The sequence below is a fragment of the Diadema antillarum genome, unplaced genomic scaffold (genome assembly GCF_040938485.1).
Source record: "Diadema antillarum isolate AM-2024a unplaced genomic scaffold, OU_Dant_1.0 seq00001529_RagTag, whole genome shotgun sequence".
Taxonomy (NCBI): domain Eukaryota; kingdom Metazoa; phylum Echinodermata; class Echinoidea; order Diadematoida; family Diadematidae; genus Diadema; species Diadema antillarum.
The window spans coordinates 674,491-695,585 of NW_027272261.1; the positions used below are offsets into that span (position 1 = coordinate 674,491).

General features: G+C 39.9%; 1 protein-coding gene across 1 annotated transcript in view; it reads left to right on the forward strand.

Moving 5' to 3' along the window:
- The first annotated feature begins 1,713 nt into the window (after positions 1 to 1,713).
- The window catches only part of LOC139710405 (transmembrane protein 26-like), a 41,152-nt gene continuing 21,770 nt past the window's right edge, over positions 1,714 to 21,095 (forward strand). The window contains exon 1 of the mRNA XM_071622321.1: positions 1,714 to 2,864. Within this exon, the coding sequence (XP_071478422.1) occupies positions 2,665 to 2,864 (200 nt within the window). The 5' untranslated portion in view covers positions 1,714 to 2,664. The remainder of the gene's footprint in view (positions 2,865 to 21,095) is intronic.

A 21,095-nucleotide genomic window follows, 5' to 3' on the forward strand; every position in this document is an offset into this window, starting at 1 on the left:
TTCGGAGTTTCTGATCGGCGAGGGATTTGTGCGATGGAAAAAAAGAGGGGGAAAACTGTCAGCCATAGATTACTTTTCGTTGGACGCTCATTGAACGCCGATGAGTGATGATTGGGCAAATATTGGTGGATCAGAGTCATGTATATTTGACTAGGCCGGGTCAATTGTCGGTTTATACAAACCGCTCGAGAGGGTGATGGTTGACAACGAAAAGACGAAGGAAAGAATGAAATAAAAAAAGGAGATAAACAACTTAGGAAGATAGAGGAGGAAAAAAGAAACAATGCAGGGAAAGAGAGAAGAGAAGTGTCTTTTAGAGAAAACATGCTTTAAATATCTTAACCTCAAATTTGTCACGATCCACTTATCAATGATTTCTAGCCATCAGAGAGTTTAAATAGCTGTATCTTTTAACTCAAGAACATTATACCCTGTATGCTATGTGTATAGCTTGTCTTTTTGTTTCCATTCGACTATATGGCATTATTCTAGGCTACCAATGTTTATGCGTTCTCACGATACGCGGACCAATAATGTTCCCGTCCGACACTTTACAGAAAGACAGTTATATTTCGTTACTCGCGCACGCGCACACGCAAGCGTGGAAGAGCAAACCAGCGAATCACGAAGACAAGATTCAGTTTCTCCAGTAATCAACGTAATCGAATCTCGTATGTTGAGTCTAAGAGCCTCTCCCCTTGTTGCCCGTAAGGCTAGATTTCCGCTTTAACTTTCCGAGCTGGAATCATCCACGTGACAATGTGAGAGTCACGTGATATCCGATGTGAGCGCCTACCAAAAGGGGGTGAAGAAGGTTTGATGGTGTGAGGAAACTATCGACTCGACTGCGGCTGAGAGATTGGCGAAAGAGTTACGTTCTCTTACTCGTGGTGTCCATCGAATCGTTTTGCACGTCGACCACGCATGCCCTGTCGAGCTGAGCTCCCGCGCTCATACTTAGTGTCACACTTACCCCCCCCCCCCCACACGCACACCCACATCTCTGTAAATGGTGGATGGTACTGCGATTTACGCAACGACATGTACTGCAAAATTGTATACCTGCATTTTGTTCTGTAAAATCACCTAAAACATTTACCCATTTCTTTATCATACGATTTATCCTGTTTGCCAAATCTTCGCAGAGGCCATGACCGGTTAGATTACCGATTGCAACACATCCATCAATCAAATTCTGGATAAAGTAAACGATATACAATTTCATGGTCGAGGAGTCTGCTGGTAGGCGATCGATCGTGATTTGATATTCTCGGACATATTTCGTTTTCCGCCATTTCGATTCGCAACCATGATTGCTCCCTTTTTTGTTTTGACTTTGTGCTCGCCAGCTCTTCAACAACCCCCCTCCCCTTTTTTGCCTTTTAAAAATTAATGACCCTGAGTGAATTTGGAGGGGCTTTTCGGTCATTCCCCTATATCGTCATCGATGCGCTCGTCAACCACAGTCAGCCACGACGCGAAGTCCAGCCCCCTCACTCACTCAGTAGACACTCACTCGTAGTTATCGGTCGTTCTGCGCTGAGTTATTACTTTCCCCTCACTCAGTACGGGCTGGATGTCGTACTGCTTCAGACGACTGCAGTTAGCTGGAAAATATCACCTGTGAATCCTTATTTTTTTTTTACCTCTCGTCTGGAATGTGAAGTTATATTGTCTACGTCACGTAGGGGGAGAAAGAGCGGAACGAGTTATTTGCGAGACTCGCACAGATGTTCGACAGTATATTGGACTGTAAATTTTGATTTCTCGTTGCGAGGGTAAGAAGTAAACAATGGACGGTTTCTCCATTGCACCGTAGATAACGACCACGGAAGCAACTCACTGACATTTCCCTGCCCAGCGGAAAACCGCGCAAAATCTTAGCACGTGAGTGTTTGCGAAATCGCTTTTTGAGAGCGGGTTATTTACTCAACACCGGCAGACGACACCATCCAATTTGTTCATATCTACGGAAGGTAGGTTCTCTGGGGCGGTGAAACACTCTTGCCTCTTCACTGTTCCTTCTCTTTTGAAGAGTCTCTTGCGGAAACATTCGTGGGCATTTGACGTAAAGTTTCAACCCCGGGTTTTCAAGTGTTAGTGTGTGAACATACCCACCTGGTGCAAAGGTACTGAGTATTTCACTGACCGCTTTCTTTGTTCGAGATGTTGACATTCAATGATCTTCAGTGAATGCACATCGTCGATCAGCTGAATTTGCTCATTGACAAGGACGGTTGGTGGGAGAGGGTTCTTATTACGCAAGGCCCCGGCGATAGCTGATGTTGATCCGGGGAATGTATGTGGATCCACGTTCTTTCGGCCGTAAAGTCTGGACCAACAAATTTGCTTACCTGCCTGTCGTGATCGGGTAAAGGTAATCTCGCTTGGTATGGACGGCTAAGGCTCTTCATCGCGCCAGAACTCATTTGGAAAACAAATTGGATCAGACCAGTAATCGGTTGTGACATTTTGTCATGTCACTTTTGTTTTCACCCGTGATATCGTGAACCGAGGCAGGAACATTATCAAACAGGACTGAATAAAAGTGAAGGGGCTGACTTTGAGTATAGCCTACCATCTCGTGGTAGCTCCCCACCTTTCCCCTCTAATTCTTTTCGACCGAGCTTCCTTCGAAGGTGGACGGTTGATAAAAAATCCATCATGGCGATTTCCCGATTTTTCATGATCATACAAGGGTTAACGGTGCGCTGTCTGTTTTGCATCGCTGCCATGATAAGCGTGTTTGGAGTGGTCACGGTCAAACACCAGCAGGCCTACTGGCTGCTACTAAACTTGTCTTTTTTGCTATTCCTCGAGGCAGCCATAACTTTCACACGAACAAAGACTGGGGAGTGGAAATGGTGAGTAAAGAAGAAGTGCGCTAATTGTCTTCTTAAACCAATTTCATGTTTAAAATTAACAAATAGGCCTATCTATGCTGTTTGGTCAGTCGCCTTTCTTCCCCTGTCTATATTACACTAATTTATCGCAGTGTGTGTGGTCAATAAGTCAAGTATTATGTCATGTTCGTTGAGATTCAATGACAACATGAAATTATATCGCGTAAAGAGTTAAACAAATATTAGTGATTCATCAACGAAATGTTTCCTTTCAAAGAAACCCAAAATGTGCTTGTTTTGCGTTTTCCTCGGCATGAACACAGCTTGTAAACTAAGGATATTAGTATTGGCACCGATGAAAATAAAATTTGATAACAATAACAAAAACAACACAAGTATTTTCATACTTAGTACTCACAATAATGATAAAAGTTATCAGTCTCAGAATTCAACGTGAATTTGAGATTTAGACTGTGTCAAGTAGTTAAAAACAAATTGATGCTGAAGAAAATGCCTTTAAAAGTCAGCTGTTCAAATGATAAAAGCACTAATTGATTTCGTCTCCTTTACTTTAAATTCCCCAAATTGTAATACAAACTTTGCTTGGAGTCTAAACGCCTCAGGCGCGCCCCAAATTGAATACATCGTTTTCAGGCACGGAAGTAGGGCGAAAGAATGACATGTCATACCAAAAATTGCATACCTTGCCTATCAGATCACATTTTCCTTTCAGCATTGTTCAGACTATTGATCATTAATTGTCGTCTTCTCCACCTTGCTTGCGTTCCTCAGTCAATACTATAGTTATTATGGATAGTTTTCCGGCTTGCGATTCGTGATTTGCAGATGCCTCTCCTAGCTCGCTCTCTAAGGCTGCGTTCACATAGAAGTATACTATTCGGGTATTCGGGCTCGTTTTCGAGGGCACGCGAATAGCTTGAATCGAACGATAGGATTTCCTCACACCGGTTCACATAAGAGGGCACTATTCGAAAGTACCGAATACCTGCGAAAAGTATAGCAAAGTGGGAATCGAGCTTGTTCGATTTTCTTGCAGCGCATACCGTCTCTCGTTTATGAAATAATGACACCTTTGGTCTGGATTTGCCCTTTAGCAAAAATAAGCATGTAGACTGACATTCTGATGCAGTTTAGAAATTGTTAATAAGATTTGCTGGGATGTAGGAGGAAGAAATCCTCACTGCATGGGATGGTGAGTTGAAGGTGCGGGTGATGGTGTACTCGGTGCCCGAATAGCGAATAGCGAATAGCGAATACTTCTATGTGAACGCAGCCTAATGTCACCACTCGATGAGCAGATTTCTGTGCGTTCTTTCGGATGAGAAAAGAGCATCAATTGCCTTCGCAAGACTGCGATTCTCAACTTCTGTTTGTGCGCGTGTGAGTACGCGTTTAGTGTTTCTGAGTGTATTGCTTTTGTCTGATGTGTTAAACACGGCATTTGCATTAATTGAGGAATTACCGAAGAGAAAAGGAAAGGGGGAAAAAGGCTCTTACAACTTACAGTCATGATCAATGGCTTCAAAATGGGCAAAGTTTGTGACTTTGTCAGACACTCCTATCACTTGGGACATTCCATGCCCTTTCTGGTGTGACATTACGTCACAATAAAACCCCTATCACGTCTGAGGTTTTCCCTATATAAACCCCCACCATAACTTAAAATGTTCCAAGTACGGAGAACAAGCAGGAAAACCTGTATTAAACTTCTATTGTGTGTGTACACACAAAAGTGATAGAATCTATAAGAGGCTTATAATTTCATCATTTGGTTTAAACTATGAATGAAAGCCCCTGCATTTAACTAATAAACGTATTTTTATAACATGCATCTCGCACAGGTCGCTAACCTTTCACGCAAAAATATACACTGCCAGACTCTTCAGTGAGAGAAAGAGAAGCACTTCACGAGAGAGATATACACTACCACCCACTGTCAGCTTTTTGTAATGTCGATGGGCCGATAAACATGCTGGAGTGGTTGAAAGTAGTCGTTGAACTTTGTGCTTGTATAACAGTCACAGTGTTATGTCGGAGACCAGCAAGAATAGACCAACTATGGAGCGTATAGCAAATAAAACATGATATTTGCTCACATCGTTGTCACTTGTACTCAGAGTGGGAGTATTATAACAATGTGTCGTGTTTAACGACTGCGTGGGTTTCAAGAGGACAATCTGATAATTTGAAAGGTGTTTTTTTGTTTGTTGCATCTTTGATGTCTGCGACAATATTTTCAAAAGGGCACAGAATTGGTTTTGTAGAAGTTCAGAGATTATTGATATAGTTGATCGGCAAATGGGCTGTATAACGTTTGACGGTACGAGGAACAAGTCCTGGCGGTATCCATTTTGTGGAAGTCATTTTCGACAGTTTTTATCATGTGTGATTATCTGTTAAATTCCGATCCTTGCTTTCCCTCAAGAGGTGTAATTACGTCTTTTTTTTATTCTGGTTTTATTTTGTGACAGGATAATCGATCTGCATAATGAGATGACAAATCATTCCATCGTACATTATTAGGAGATCTAGATAACCATAATTCAGGATTACCACGTATCGTGTAACTTTCACTCTATGTTCACTATCTGTCATGTGAACTTTTATTCATTTGTTGATTGATTTCTTTTCAGATTTTGTGGTTCTGTTTTTGTTTTTCATTTTCAAATTCAATGATTGAGTGAGAGTAGTGTTGCATTCGGGAAATTGTCTGTAAAAAAGATGGATTTTATTTGCTAAACCTTGACAATGACAAAATACAAAAGAAAATGCGTCGAAGAGCTCTGAAACAACAAGTCTTTGCAAATCACAGAGTGACATGGCATCCAGCGTAAATCGAACAGCTTTGTAGCCACTCTGGCCATGGCATTCCTGTCATGAAAACTAGTGTTGTCCATGTTAGTTTTATAGCCTCTTTCTTACCGCCGTTGGTGACGTACGTAAGCAAAATCACGTCTCTGGCCGTGAATGAGCAAGAATTTCCATCGCTCGTTGCCGGATAAACGTAGCTCTTAAGACAAGTAGGGCAAATCATCAAAAACAAAAGTAGCATCCATGTGTCGTGCAATTACTGCACCCTTTTACACACACACACACACACACACACACACACACACACACACATACCCTGACACACACAACATGAGTTATGTTTCCTAAAATAGAGAAAATTTACGGTTCACACATCCACAGACAATTAACCGTCCGTCTTGCCTCGCTTCGAGCAGCACAAAATCGAAAAACAAGCATAACAAAAAGCAGATCTAGGTCGTCAGGCCTCTTCTAATAATGGCGACATTCCTAAGACATCAAAAAGACTGATTTCAGCCTTGTTTGTTTGTTTGTTTGTTTTCATTTCCATCTGACAAGATGGCTGGATATTGCCCATATTCAGCTGCACTATCTGGTCTTCCGTGTAGTCCAGTTGTATATATTTGGGACGGACCGTGCACTTCACCGGGCTATACACCCTGCTCTTTGCGATGAATGAGTGAAGCGGGATCTTTTATGTTAGTGGGTTGTAAATCTCTCACACACCCGTACGGGACCTCCATTAGTATGTCCAAGGAGGTTGTCAAATCCGAGGGACAGGACAAATATGGTAGCGATCCTTGTTTCATGGAAGAGCGAAAAATACTCTTAGATGAATTATTCATGGAGAACGTGATAATTGCTGATACAATATCAATAGTTACATAATCATATGCGTAGATATATTGATAAAGAGATAGATACAGATAGGAGAGAGAGAGAAAATTTGAATTTGTACTATTATGGCTTTCTTTTTTTCATTTCACTTTGTAAATCGACTGTCAAAAGTCACACAATAAAATGCCTACAAATATATCAAAGTAATGATGTATTATGACAATGAATTCAGCGTGGATATATGTTAATTCATTTGATCAGCACTTAAGCTGCGATGAAAAAACAAAGTTCATGCTGCTGTGCAATTGAAGGCAGGGGATTCAAGTACAGAACTGTTACCCTCAAATGGTCTCAACGAATCTGATAGAAGTGAGAAGTCCATTACATGCACACCACATCGGAGTCACATGTTTTCTCATGGTGTTTGTGGTGGCTACACATCAATGTGTCCTTCGGATCTTTGCCGCTACACACACACTACAAGAGCGCCAGAGGTCATTACGTATAGGTGTTTCTTCTATACCCGTCAGAAAGCGACGGATTCTGCTCCCATACACAGTCATGTCATTGTCAATGTTCACATCGCTTGTCCGCATCCAGAGTTAATGTAGACGCGTCCGCACTATGGATCTTGGTTGCACAATGAGCCAGTTCGGAGATAGCTTATGTGCACATGGGCACAAATAGCCTCTCCCTTTTCGGTGCCAGGTAAAAATGTCAGAGGTAAAAATGTCAGAAGTAAATATGTCTGAAGTAAAAATATCAGAGGTAAAAATGTCAAAAGTAAAAATGTCAGAAGTAAAAATGTCAGAAGTAAAAATGTCAAAAGCAAAAATTTCAGAGGTAAATATGTCAGAGGTAAAAATGTCAGAAGTAAAAATGTCAGAGGTAAAAATGTCAGAGGTAAAAATGTCAGAGGTAAAAATGTCAGAGGTAAAAATGTCAGAGGTAAAAATGTAAGAAGTAAAAATGTCAGAGGTAAAAATGTCAGAGGTAAAAATGTCCACCTCTGACATTTTTACCTCTGACATTATTACACCGAACCCTTTTTTCTCAGTTGGTTAGGCACTTCTCTCGATTCGGTCAAACGACATAATGCATCAGCTTGCCCAACATAGCATTTTATGGAACTCGTATTCAAACAAAGAATGAACCTGCGAAGATCAAGTGACCAGAATGGTTCCTCGATCAACACTTTGGGAAGCATCCATTTCATCGTGCTGTATTGAATGCACTTTTTTCTGTTAACATTGCCAAACACCAGGCTTGCTGTCAAGTGGATGTACTGGCAGGCACCATTTATAATGATTACATGAATAATCATAACATCACAGCTGCTTATCTCAGTGAATTTAAAAATCGACCTGTCTCTCGCTAAAAAGAGAAGAGAGAAAAAAGGAAATCTAACTTTACCTAGTCGCTTGTGCTTCATGTATCATACTCTTCTATTACAAATTTTAAAGAACGTACTCACGAAGCAGTTGACAAAGACCACTGCATAGGATATACGTATACTATCTGTACAGTTTTAAAATAGCTCAAGGCACCAAATAACAGAATCCCTGACATCGTGAGGTTTCTGGCAATTTCTGGCAGGTAAATACAAAAATCAGCACTGCATTTCACTTGCAAACATGCAACCAGACCAGTATATGAGTGAAGAATATAACAGCGAGCGTCAACCTGTATCATCCAACCTAAATGTGCTAGATGATGCAACTGAGCAATTTCATTTTGTGATTTTGTGACTTTGTGATTGCTGGTGCCCAAAGGGTGATAGGTTTAAAGGCGTAGTGTGCACACATAATGTCGTATAGGCTTCACATTAATCAGCAAAACAAGATCACAAGCTCAAAAATGAGATTTAATATTACGTCACCAAAAGAGTTTTGAAATACAGCGGTCAGTGTGATCCGCACATTGCACTCATCATTCTTAAGCGTCAAAGGAGCTATGTCCCAACAGGTGATACTATACATTTGTTCACTTCAAAGGCCAAGTTGTGCTCTTATTCCATCAAACGAACGCCTGTTGCTAATTGGTAGCGAATTATACATCGTGTGAGCATACGGCAGACCATAGTAGATTGGACAGCAGTGTTATGACGACGTGTCATAATGTATGGATCAACGCTCGTCTTGTTTATTCGCGTAGGAACACTGCGTGAAGGTGTTAACGGAGGAGTCTTGTTAATTCGAGCATTGCGCACTGACGGGAATGGATGTCGAAGTCACAACCGGGTGTGACCCTTTGGCTATAATAAGAACATAATAACCTTACATAGAATAATGGGAAAGTACCCATTTAGGGCTTCACACTCTCTTGAGACAACGGACTGTATACGTACCCCGGGCAGACCCCCACACATTATTCGGGCGTAAAAGTTGAGTCAACGAAGTTTATCGCGGTAATTGCTAAATTTGCTCTTAATGTTCTACCGACCATCTTTCTGCTAGGTTGCACTGGACTGAAAAATTTGCACAGCACATCGGAAACTGAGTACTAAGTTCAGATGCTCTGTCTGACACCTCCTCCTTCACAAGCGTGTACATTGAGATGTATGTTGTCACGCTTGGATGAAGAGTCTACACTCATAGAGGAGAAAAAAGTGAAGGGCACTTGGCATACAGACAACAAACAAGGGTAACATGGAATGAGCCGAAGAAAACATGATTTAAAAAAAAATGTCAGAGAAGAGAAATATATAGATAGATAAAGTGAGAGATATAGAAGAGGAAGCAGAAGGAGAAGGAATATGAGGAGACTAGTAAGTGGCGAAAATATTCACCCCGAAAAAATCTCAGTTCAGAAAGGCCGACGCTTCGTCGGAGACGAAAACGAATGGGGTAAGCGAGAAGAGAGCGGGAAATTCGCCGCCAAAATCACAACGCTCCTCCTCACCCATCGTCTGCAGTCCGCAGGGACCCCGTAACAAATTGAACGATCGCACGCCGCCTATGAGCGGGATAAAAATCGACCGAATTTGCCGCCCAATCCCACTTCAGAGTTTCTGGTTGGCTGAACACCTTTCCTCGATTATCTCCGATATATACTTCACTCTGTGTCTGCAGCGCATTTTTCATCGCGCGCATTTCATACTCGCGAGGGAAACAACGGCTCTATGCCTGGATGAAAAACAAACAATGACGCACGGATGATGACCTCGCATCTTCCCCGGACAGCAAACGAGCAAGTCGTGACGCCCGAAGACCACTACTTATTAGCAATGGCAATTATGAGACGTTTGACTTGACGACCATTCATTGTAGGGTGGCAAGTACAAATGACATACAGGAAGGAAGAAGGTGGTGGGGAAGTGTGTGTGTGTTGGGGGGGGGGGCATTTTTCCTGAGCATATAATTTCACTCTCAGACTGTCATCTTTCATTTGACTTCTGCTGATAACCCTATATAGACCATACCCAGTCAATATTTGTAATATCAGCATCCCATCACTTAGATTCATAATCATCTATTTTGCATGGAAGCCGCCAGGGCTATTATGCAAACATTGACACGATATAAAGAGTGAGATTAAAGTGTTGTTCAAGAGCGGAACTAGTTAAATGTTTGATGGTGAGAAATTGTGTGACGATATTATCAATGTTCGTCAAGCTTTGGCGTGGGCAAGTATTGTCCTTTAAACATGAGGGCCTTCAACATAGGGATCCTGCGGTGAAATCAGTTTGCTGATGTGTGAAATGTCAATTTATGTGGTAAACGTATCGTTTCATTCAATTTACTGTGGCGTCAGTGATGAACTAATGCATTAAATTCATTTCATCAGGGTAACTGAAAAGCGCCCTAAGAATTCCAGGAACCCAGAAAAGGTCAAGGAATACTTCCCTTAGCCTTTGCCTAAAGTATTGATACCTTAGAATTAAAGATGGCATTTGCTGTCATGATGCCTACTGCCATTTTCAGACAAATTATGGTAGAGATAACCTGAAGAAGATCTATGCATAACATGAAACATATCGTGTGTGTGTGTGTGTGTGTGTGTGTGTGTGTGTTATATGGTATATAACAAGAGAATGGTGACACATTATTATATTGTTAATGATGACGATGATGAAATAATGACTATGATTGTGCTGAAAATAATTGGAATGATAACGAATAACATTTATACAGGGCTTAAGATTGGCATATCTAAGCGCATTGATACAGTACAGAAAAGTTGAATCAACACACAGAACATTGTGGTATGTATATATAGCAAAGGAGAAAAAGACGTAAGGAACAGTGGCGTTATATATGATTGCAGTGACGATATTAACGCTGTAAACTGCCAATGGAGGTCAATGACGCTGATGTAAGCAGGAGAGATGACCAGTCCTTCCTCCATTCTCTTTATGTTAAAGGTGATGGACAAGGACGAGCAGAACATAATGCAGAGGCCCTAAAATCTCCATTCTACTCACACACACATCAATTCACGGATGGCAACACATTGTCAAGGGGCTGAATAACGATATGCTAAAACGCTCTTTGTGCATCCTATACAGCTTAATTACATTACGTGGCCTTCGCTCGAGAAGGCAAAAGCCTTATGCGCATCCACGCACTTTGTTGCCGTAGTTGATATTTTTCGAATGATTCGCCCTTACGGGTACGAATACGTTCAGGGGCAATCCACACACATGTTGCGGATACGACTGTACCAAGTTTGATGGCTAGTTAAAAATGCTATACATCAGTAGAGTGTACAAGAAAATTGTCAAAATCATTTACTCGTATGGTGTCTCCTTTACAGGACACATTAAATAAGATGTGCTCTGTATGTTTAAATGATAGTGATATTTGAATCATAAGCGTACATAACATTTTCTTAACGTAAAACATCTTAGTCTGAGTGTTTCCCGGCTTAGATTCTGTAGACATACCTTAACCGAAAAAAGTTTTGTATGAATCGTATTGGCCACAAGCATGAATATTTGCTCAAAATACGTGCTCAAAATCTGTAAATGGTCTATATGAGTGTATGACCTTCTGCATCACAACCCCCCCCCCAGGATTCTTAAAGAGCTGAATCTAAGATTTAAATTGACATATATTTCGATACAAATGGACTTTCAAACCCAGCTAAACAATGAAAAGAAAGTACACACTCCGCAGGAAAAATGTGTACTGATAAAAGAGGTTTTGAAGTTTAGGTTCTAGTCAAGTTCACAATTCCACCCAGTTGTGCTCTTTGCAATGAATAGAACAAAAAATAAGATGTAAAACACCATGGCAACCATTATTACGGGATTATTAAATCAAACTGAAAGTTTGCATATCATCAAGTACATTATATTCATGACCGATACTAACGTCCAACGCAATAGCATCATCCTTTCCAAAGTTATTAGAGTTGAAAGTGAAAAATTTGTGAAGGGTTTCTAATATCAATTTCAGATTTATTTCAGATCTATTTCAGATATTCCTGCTTGATTGGAACATTTTGGTATTCTTTTAGTTTTTTTATGCTCATATTGAATTCAATAACCGAATCCAGCATTTTACATTCCCATTGACATATTTCGTCACCAGCGCTTTGTTTCTGCGTTATATATTTCTCTATTGAACAGACTATCTATATGCGTGTTCTTCACCTACAACTTTTTAAAGAAAGCATCACAAAGAAACAAACTACTTCGAGTTTGCGGCATTGATTGTTGTAGCAGTCCAGTGACCTACGCCGCCGCTAAACAGAGGTGTATGATGACTGCGATACCTGTCCTACACAGGTGCGATATCATTCATGCACCCATCTCACCGTGTTTGTTCTAATTAGACATAAATCGATGCCCTCTACTGGTCTCTACATGGTCGAGTATATTAGCTTAGCTCAGATAACCTGACAAGATTAGATCTACAGTTTAACATCCGGACACTCGCTCGGAAATGTCACCATTCAGGTAATCCATTCTATCATCGGATACTTCGCCCGGTGCTTCATAGAATCACTTAAAGTAAAAAGCCACTCTATCCTTAAATTGACTTTTCTTATAACATGAAGAGTCAAATCAAAGTAAACATTACCGTAGAAGTTTCATTTAAATCAGATGTGACATAGGAGACACTATTTGTTATATAACAAAACGTAACCACCACATACAACAAAACGACCTATAAGTCGCAATGGGACTTTTCACGTAAACAGCTGAATTAGCCGGGTTGGGGTGGAAAAGTCAATTTTTTGTTTTAGGTATTTTCTGAAAGTCCATTTATCGATCTACTACCTGGCAAAATTTTTAGGGTCTAATGTTTACTAGAAATACCAAATTGAAAGGAATTAATAAAACACACTCAAATAGTTTATTGCACTCGTCGACTTAACTTCATTTGAAAGTTTTGGACTAAAGAATACGAGGAAGAGAAAGAAGAAAGTGTTATTTTAGAAATGACATCAGGCGTGTTATCAAAATTTGCTTTCCATGACTAAGCCTTACGTAATATAGTTAATTACTGCAGAGGAGATGGAGCGTGTTATAAAAGGGGCGGAGCCTTCGTTTCTGATCGTAGTCATGGAGAAAGCATGCTTTTTCTTAAGTCATGTTAGTCTTTATGTGTATAACACTGTACATGTCACTGCTGCCGTTTTAGAAATAAATCGGCACATTTTTACCGTTTCTGTCTTGCTTACGGATGGAAGTTTACATTTTTTAAAAAGATATCACCTTTGAGAGACGAGAATGAACAGAAAAAAAACGTGCACGGTATTCGCATAGATATTTGTTTTTCCCTTTAAGTCCCTTCTAATTGGTTACCAGTGCAAAACAGCCTGAATAAAGATTAGCCATTTCTAATCTTACAGATGATACGTTATCATGATTATTCTTGAGATCGTTGTACGTGAACATGTAAAAACTTCCTTATCTAGTAGCTGTGAAAGACTGAGTGTATTTCGCTCGCGGAGCAACTATCATTTTCTCTATTTTGCTCTGATCTTCACTTTCCCCTAGAAGAGAAAACAGTGCCTTGGCGTATGTGCTGCCAATTTGCGAAATTGATTTGCCGAGCACTGATGCATTGGTTAATGAAAAATTGCGTTTATCGTGCTCGTGTTTTTTTTTTTTTTTTTTAATGTCAGTATATCCGGAGCTGTATTGGAGGATTTTGGCTCCTTCGTTTATTATTTCATTCTCGCTCTGATTCGCATCATCTGACACCTCATGATATAATGTGTCTTGTCTTTTAGTTAAGCTCTTTTTTTATCTCTCCCTCTCTCACACACACCACACTCAGTCTTTCCTATCCCGACTTCGCAGCAAAAGGATTGATTAAATGAATTCACAAGGGTGTTCCTAAATTCATCAGATAAACGTAAGGCGTGTGTGGCGTGCGAAGCAATGCTTTCACGTAAGTGGATGGAGATGGACCGGGGAGAAATAGAGGGGAGCGAGAAAGATAGATGAGGCAAAGAAAACAGACAGACAGACCAACAAGGGGAGGGGGGTAATGAAAGTAGATAGTAAGAGAAAGAGAGAGGCAGAGAGACAGAGAGGGAGAGGGAGAGAAAGAGGGAGAGAGAGGGAGAGAGAGGGAGTTACAGATGAGACAATCGGAGAGCTTGGGACGTGATAGTTTCTGACTTTACACGATGGTGAGGTGGAAATCGACTTCAGGCACGATCCTTTTTATAATTCATCATGTAACTCGCGATGCGCGCGTTCAGGCCCATGCAGGTAGTCAATCAGGTCCTGTCGATCACATCGATAGCACGATACATCCAGATAACGATAATTGACACAGTGATGCATCGACGGACCTTGTCCGGTAATACACGTATCTTTTGCACTCAAACAAACTCAAATACTCTCTTTTAGTATTGCGTGGGTTGCTTGTAAGTGATGACGAGAAATTTAACCCCCCCCCCCTCAAAAAAGAAAAAAGAAAAAAAAAAGAGTGGTCCATCTATAAACATCACAAAGTTCCTTTTTGTTTGTGATTCATGCATGCCTGCTGGTCCTAAATGGGAAAATTATCGTACTCTTTGTACTGGATATTCACTTACACGTTATGTATCTAAGATCAGGTCAACCAATGCGGTTTTTTTTTTCTCAGTGCTACCCGGCTTTTATAATGCGTACTTATAACAGATATTGATATAAGACTTACGTTATCTAAACGTCCAGTTATTAGCATCATTTACTTTCCATTCCTCACCACTACTATAGTTCTTTTGTTTGACCATAGAAGTCCAATATACGGTGCAGTGGCGGATCCAGGCAGGGGTGCACCGGGCGCCCCCCTTTATTTTTGTTAAAATAAAAGAAATTTAAAGAAAAAATGGGGTGGGGTGCGTGCGCCCCCCTTTAATATTGTAAAGGCGCCCCCTCTTTACGTACTAGTAATTCCTGGATCCGCCCCTACGGTGTCAAACAAAGACATAATTGTCAATCGAGAATAAAGAGTAAGCGTTTTTTTTTTCAAATACTTTCTTCTTGCTTTCTTCCTTTTCTGTGGCTTCTTTTTCTTTTTCTTCTAGATCCCTCCCCCCCCCCCCTCCGAGTCTGTAGTTTTCTCCCTTCCTCTCACTTGTATAACTGACATATCTCACATCTTGGTCACATGACAGGGGTGGCATACTTCTTCACAGACCCGGACAGACTAACCCATCTCGTCTTCATCACATAACACCAGGGGTCTACAATAGAGACTAACACACACACAATAAACACACACACAAACACACATGTATATATATATATATATATATATATATATATATATATATATATATATATATATATATATATATATAATGGTATTATGGTATTATATCATGTTTGTCTTCATCGTCTTATATATATATATATATATATATATATATATATATATATATATATATATGTATATATTTAATATCATGATCCACTATCTATTGTGTTTCTCCCAGTGCACTGTCTGATGAGTAATGATATCTAAATGGTCATGAGTTTGAAAATGTATTGAGTTCTTAGCACTTCAAAACCAAACTGCTCTTCAGGTATCATTTCGAAAAAGAAAAAAGATACTGTAGAGCTGTAGAAGTAATTTCAAGTGATGCCAGAAGTGCTCTAAGCCAACATTTATCATCATATCATCATTGATCTTTGGCTTTTACTGGTTACATGCTGTTAGTTCAATTTCATCTTTTTTTCGGTATCCGTCCCCTTAACCTTAAACCTGTTGCCTGCTTGTTGTAGCAACAACAAGCAGGCAACACCAACGGCAAGATACATCCTGTGTTTTATATCCCCCTGCATGGATTGTATGTGAATTAAGATTGTCTTATTGTATTTCGTCCCCTGTGTGCCTTGCTTATGTGAGGACACCAAAAGGATCATTCTCACCGTCGAGTATTTCGTTGCACGTTCTTGGCCCCCCCCCCCCACACACACACACATACACGCGCACACACATAATACATATCAAGACAGAGGAATTATTCTTGTTTGTTTTCTAACGACACTGTCTTCTCATTGTCGAAGATAAACGACTCTGATAAAAAAAAAGGAACAAAAAGGAACCAAATTCCTCGGTTGATATGCACTTTTCGTTTTCACAAGCAAAGAGCAGTCAGACAACTTTTGTTCCATTTATCTCGGGGGACATCTCCGTTATCTACCCGGAACAAACACACTCGAGACCCACCAGCGATATCAGTGGAAACCTGGAAGATGTTTGCGATACCGAGTGATAGATATTTGCAACAATAATTGATCGGTTGTCGGTGAGAAGGAGATCCGTAGCAACCGTTCTGGATAAGGTCGTGAGCTGGAATAACAAAGCTAGGTCCTTATGAAGTTTGGTAAGCCCTCTCCGGTTTCCCGCCATGGGCTTTGGAAACAATAAATGATGTTCATATAGTTTTTATGGCTCAATATTTACAGAGTCTGATCTCTGTACATTTGAATAGTTATTGATAGATGATAATAACAGTCTATGCATGGAGACTCATAAATGCTTGTCGATGAATCTGTGGCGCCAATGACTTATAAAAGAAGAGACAAAAAAGGCGGTACAAACTCACTGTCATAATCATCACATTAAAGTCAGGCTCATCGATAAAAAGCAAACTAGTAGTTGAAAACCTTCACTGCCCTTTCATGCAACAGCTGCAAGGGTAGCACAATTTCGGCTTGCTCGTAATCTCCTATAGAGTTTTAATCTTCACAGAAGTTTGAATTAGGGTATGCAATTTACATCGTATTATGAATCCCAAATCAAATTAATCTTTCCGTATTCAGTATTTTTGTTGCGTCTGACGTCGAGCAAATCAGATGATTGTCCAAAAAACTTTCCCCCAAAAGGACGGTGCACGTGGACGGTTTTGGATAACGCTTGCGGCAGGATCCGGTCGGCAATGAGCCAAAGGACGAATTCGTGAGGGCCATGGGTCGCTGCCAAATGAACTGACCGATGATAACTGATGAAAGACAAGTATACGTGCCCACTCCATTTCCGCGTCCACTTTTCTTGCATCATGCCCCCCTCTCTCTGTCTGTCTCTCTCTTTCTCTCTCTCTCTGTCTCTCTCTTTATATATATCTACATCTACATCTCTCGCTCTTTGTCGAAGGCGAATATTGGCGATGGGCAAAAAAGTCGAGGGAGAATATTGTATCAATCATTGGAATCTAAAGTCGTGATCATCATTAGCGAAGCGACCACGAATTGGCGCGGTGTGCAGCAGGACCGCCTACACGGTGGAACACAAGAAGCGGCGTTGCCGAAGTGTGCATGGTAGCGGTCAGATACCGAAATTCAGCTGTATCGTTGGAATTTGTTAGATCACGAGATAAATTTTGTCTTTCGTGTAACGTTTTATGAAAAAAAAAAAACCCTCAAAAAATGGTACCATAAGTTAGTGAAAATCTTCGATTCGCGGAAATTAATTGTAACGTCATCTTGACATTAATATCCTAAAGTCTTATTATCCGACCAGTCTTCTGAAATTAGTTTCGCTATTCATACAATATGATTTATTACCAAGCTCTGAATATGAGCGAGCTTTTCTATGAGTCACAGTTTCAATTTTCTTTATACCAAGTGAATAGGTCTGGCATCTTGTGGAAACCACATTTCGACTTACCGCTGAAAAGATTGAATTGACAAGGCAAGGAGTTATGACAAGGTATACTACTAGAAGGAGTCATGATTTAATGTTCGTCAATATCAATTTACGTTTCAACTTTTAGTGTTAACACAGTTAATGGAATACATTATACATATCCGTGTGTACATCCTTGTGTACTTTGGATTTTATGTATGTTACTTTGACTTGATGTGGCACACCCAAAAGTAAAGTGTAGTATTTCATCAATTCCGACTCGTAAACATGTACATTATTGTTATCAACCACAATTAACCATATGGATGCATGCAAATCTAGAATCAATTCAAATTCTCTCTGTAAAAGATTTACTTTTTCATAAAACAAAAGATTTAACCATACGGTATTAAACAAACTTAGTCTAAATTCACAGTCTGTCTAGGACAGTTCTTAGAACACAGTACCTAGACTGCTTATGATAGGTATGGTCATTGGATTTTAGTTCATATAGTTCCACCAAAAATTTCATTTCAAAAGGCATGTGTTTTGTCTATAACATTGCTTAGAACACAGTGTGTAGAGTGAATATAAAACCTTAAATTAAAATCGTCACACTAATTGAAGCTTAAACACACACACACACACACACACACACACACACACACACACACTGCTATAGCCAATATTGCTATACAATAACGATTTCTTTGAGGAAGATGAAAATCAATCACCAGCCAACGAAAGAAAATCAAGAATTGAAAGGGGAAATTCGGGTACAAACTTGATACAAAATGTTCGTGATGTGTGGATGCTATTCAGGTAGCAGTATCGCCAACATAGAAACGGGATCTTCAAAAGAGCTATAAAAGCAACGCACCCATTCCACTCGACATTATTACCTGTTGGATCACAATCTTGATTTATAGCCCTAATTATTGAATGTCTGCGCCGTAGTGATTCACAAATTTATGCCATTGGCCATATGATCATATCAAGCAAGCCCGGGATTTAATATTACATCCTACCGGGACTGCTTCCAATACCGTTCTCCTCGTTTACATCCTTCCATTCCAAGGCTTACCAACGGAGCTCTTTGGCTGTTGTCAGGATATCCGAATGAAGTTTAAATCGCAATGCAAACACAGTGAAGAGCCTGCACGAGTGAACATGATTTATTACAGTTACTGCTAGGTAATTGGCGAAAAGGTCATATTTTTGAAACCTTTCTCACTGGGTTATTAGATAGTATATTGAGCAATCACAAATCTCCGTGCTTCTTTCTTAATGATAACTATGATAATCATAAGAATAATAATAATCAGTTCTTAGAAGCGCATAATACCCTAAGTCTCTATGCGTGATATATATGAAACCAAGTCATATAAAAATTTCAATATTCATATCCCACAAAAAAAAAATCACCAGTTATCAAAAAGATGAGGTTTTAACAGAAAATTGAATTTATTGAAATCTGCACTACATCTAACTTTCATTGGGAATGTTGGGAGATTGTTCCATAATGCTGGTGATATGTTTCCAAAAGCCCTTTCACCAAATGTCTCGTATTTCACACTTATTTCAGAGAGGAGATTCTTTGACATTGGACGAAGATTACGATCGGGATGATATGGCTTGATGAGTTCACTGAGGCAGACAGGGGCATATCCATGATTTTGAATACAAGTGTCGGAACCTTAAACTTGATACGAGCCCATATCGACAACCGATGAAGACTATACACAAATATAGGAGTTATGTGTTCAGATTTCCTTTCGCAGGAAACAAACCTTGCGGCTGAATTTCGTGTCCGTTGAAGCCCTTCGAGGTGGAATTGTTTCGTTCTGTCAGTCCGTCTATCTTTCTAAAGTTTGGTCTCAAGCAAACCTATGCAATCCGTTTAAGATACTAATCAAGTTTCACCTGAAAATTTATCATAAATTATCAACGGTAATAGCAGGACCGCCTGGGAGAAAAAGCCCTCACCATGAACAGGTTACCGCTGGTCGAGAAGTAAAAGGCATTTTTTAATCATTATTTCATGGACATAAATATCGTCATTGTAAGAATAATCATTAGCATTATCAGGCATAAAGTGATGTGATATACACGTGTTAACCAAGAAACGAATCTTTCATAATATCTACGCGACTGTTAGACGATTATGATGATGATGATGATGATGATGATGGTTAGAGCAATTAGAACTGCTGAAATGCATGTAGCAAATATTTCTAATTTAATTTTTTTCAATCGAAAATGTGCGATACAGTAGACCATGACGCTTCCTCTTGGAAAAAGAAGAAAAAAATGATTTTCTCGTTTCTTCTTTCCTTTAAATGAACGACCCTTTTCATTAAATAACAAATATTATGTTATGAGGCAACTTAGTAAGACATAAGAAATGACACTATGTTTATATCTACCGTAGATCGCTCCATTCAATTAGGATGGATGTGGCTTTATCATGCCTGTTTTAAACACAAATAGATAAGACAGTAGAGGAACAAAATAATCGTCAGAATTGCCAAATTCAGGAAAGCTTCTCCTGTTTTGGAACTACCGACTTTTTTTTTTTTTTCATAACAAGAACAAGGTATGAAGAACACAACCCTCTTTTATAACTGAATCCCATTCGTATTGCAGAGCAGGATATTCTGACTCGTGCAAAAACTACGCATCTTTGAATGTTGGTATTTGAGCGCTTTCTTAGGTTCTTACTCCTTCTAAATGTTCGCTAATTAATGACTTTGTTAAGTATGGGCATCACGCTCACCAGCTGGTGAAAGCATTCAGTATATACAACCACATAAATCTGCGTGCACATTCATGCAATACACATAAACACGTATTCTCACACAAGTGCTCGGTCATTTATTTCCTAGCCGGTCGGTCTGTCTGTCTGTCTGTCTGTCTGTCTGTGTCTTTCTCTGGTTCCCTCTTTCCACTCTCTCTCATACACAAAAATATACACTTTATAGGGTATCTAGTTCTCAGATAGTTTTTACATGGTAGTGTACTAGTTTTTGTTCGTCACAAGAAGCATCGAAATTTATTCCCTATAAAGCTATACCGTCCATGGCAAGCTTCGCTAGCGATATACACAGCAGGAGATGAAGTAAGACATTAATGTGCTTGTGTGCCATGTTTAATCGTAAGCAGGCCTTTCAGATTTTTTCCCCGCATGGTTTGATACATTTCCCCCAATTGCTCCAAGCGTTCCCAAGACATCTATACCCATCCAACTTTTTGGCTCCCACATTTATGCCAAGCCAGAAACTTGGCGTCAACATATTCGACAGATGCATGCCCTGAAGGAAAACTCCCCCACACTCCTTTGCGAGGTCTTCTCCCCTAACTAATCTGGGTCTAAATCTAGATCGACCAGAATTCATTCCAAGGACACCTTTTTGGATGACGTTTAAGCATACAAGAACTTACTGTGATTCACCTTGCAAATAACATCTTCAACAAAGACGACGTTGGGCGTGATAACAAATTCGATCAGGCTGAAGGGATAAGGCTACGATTGCATACCCTTATACAACTATTTATGATAGAC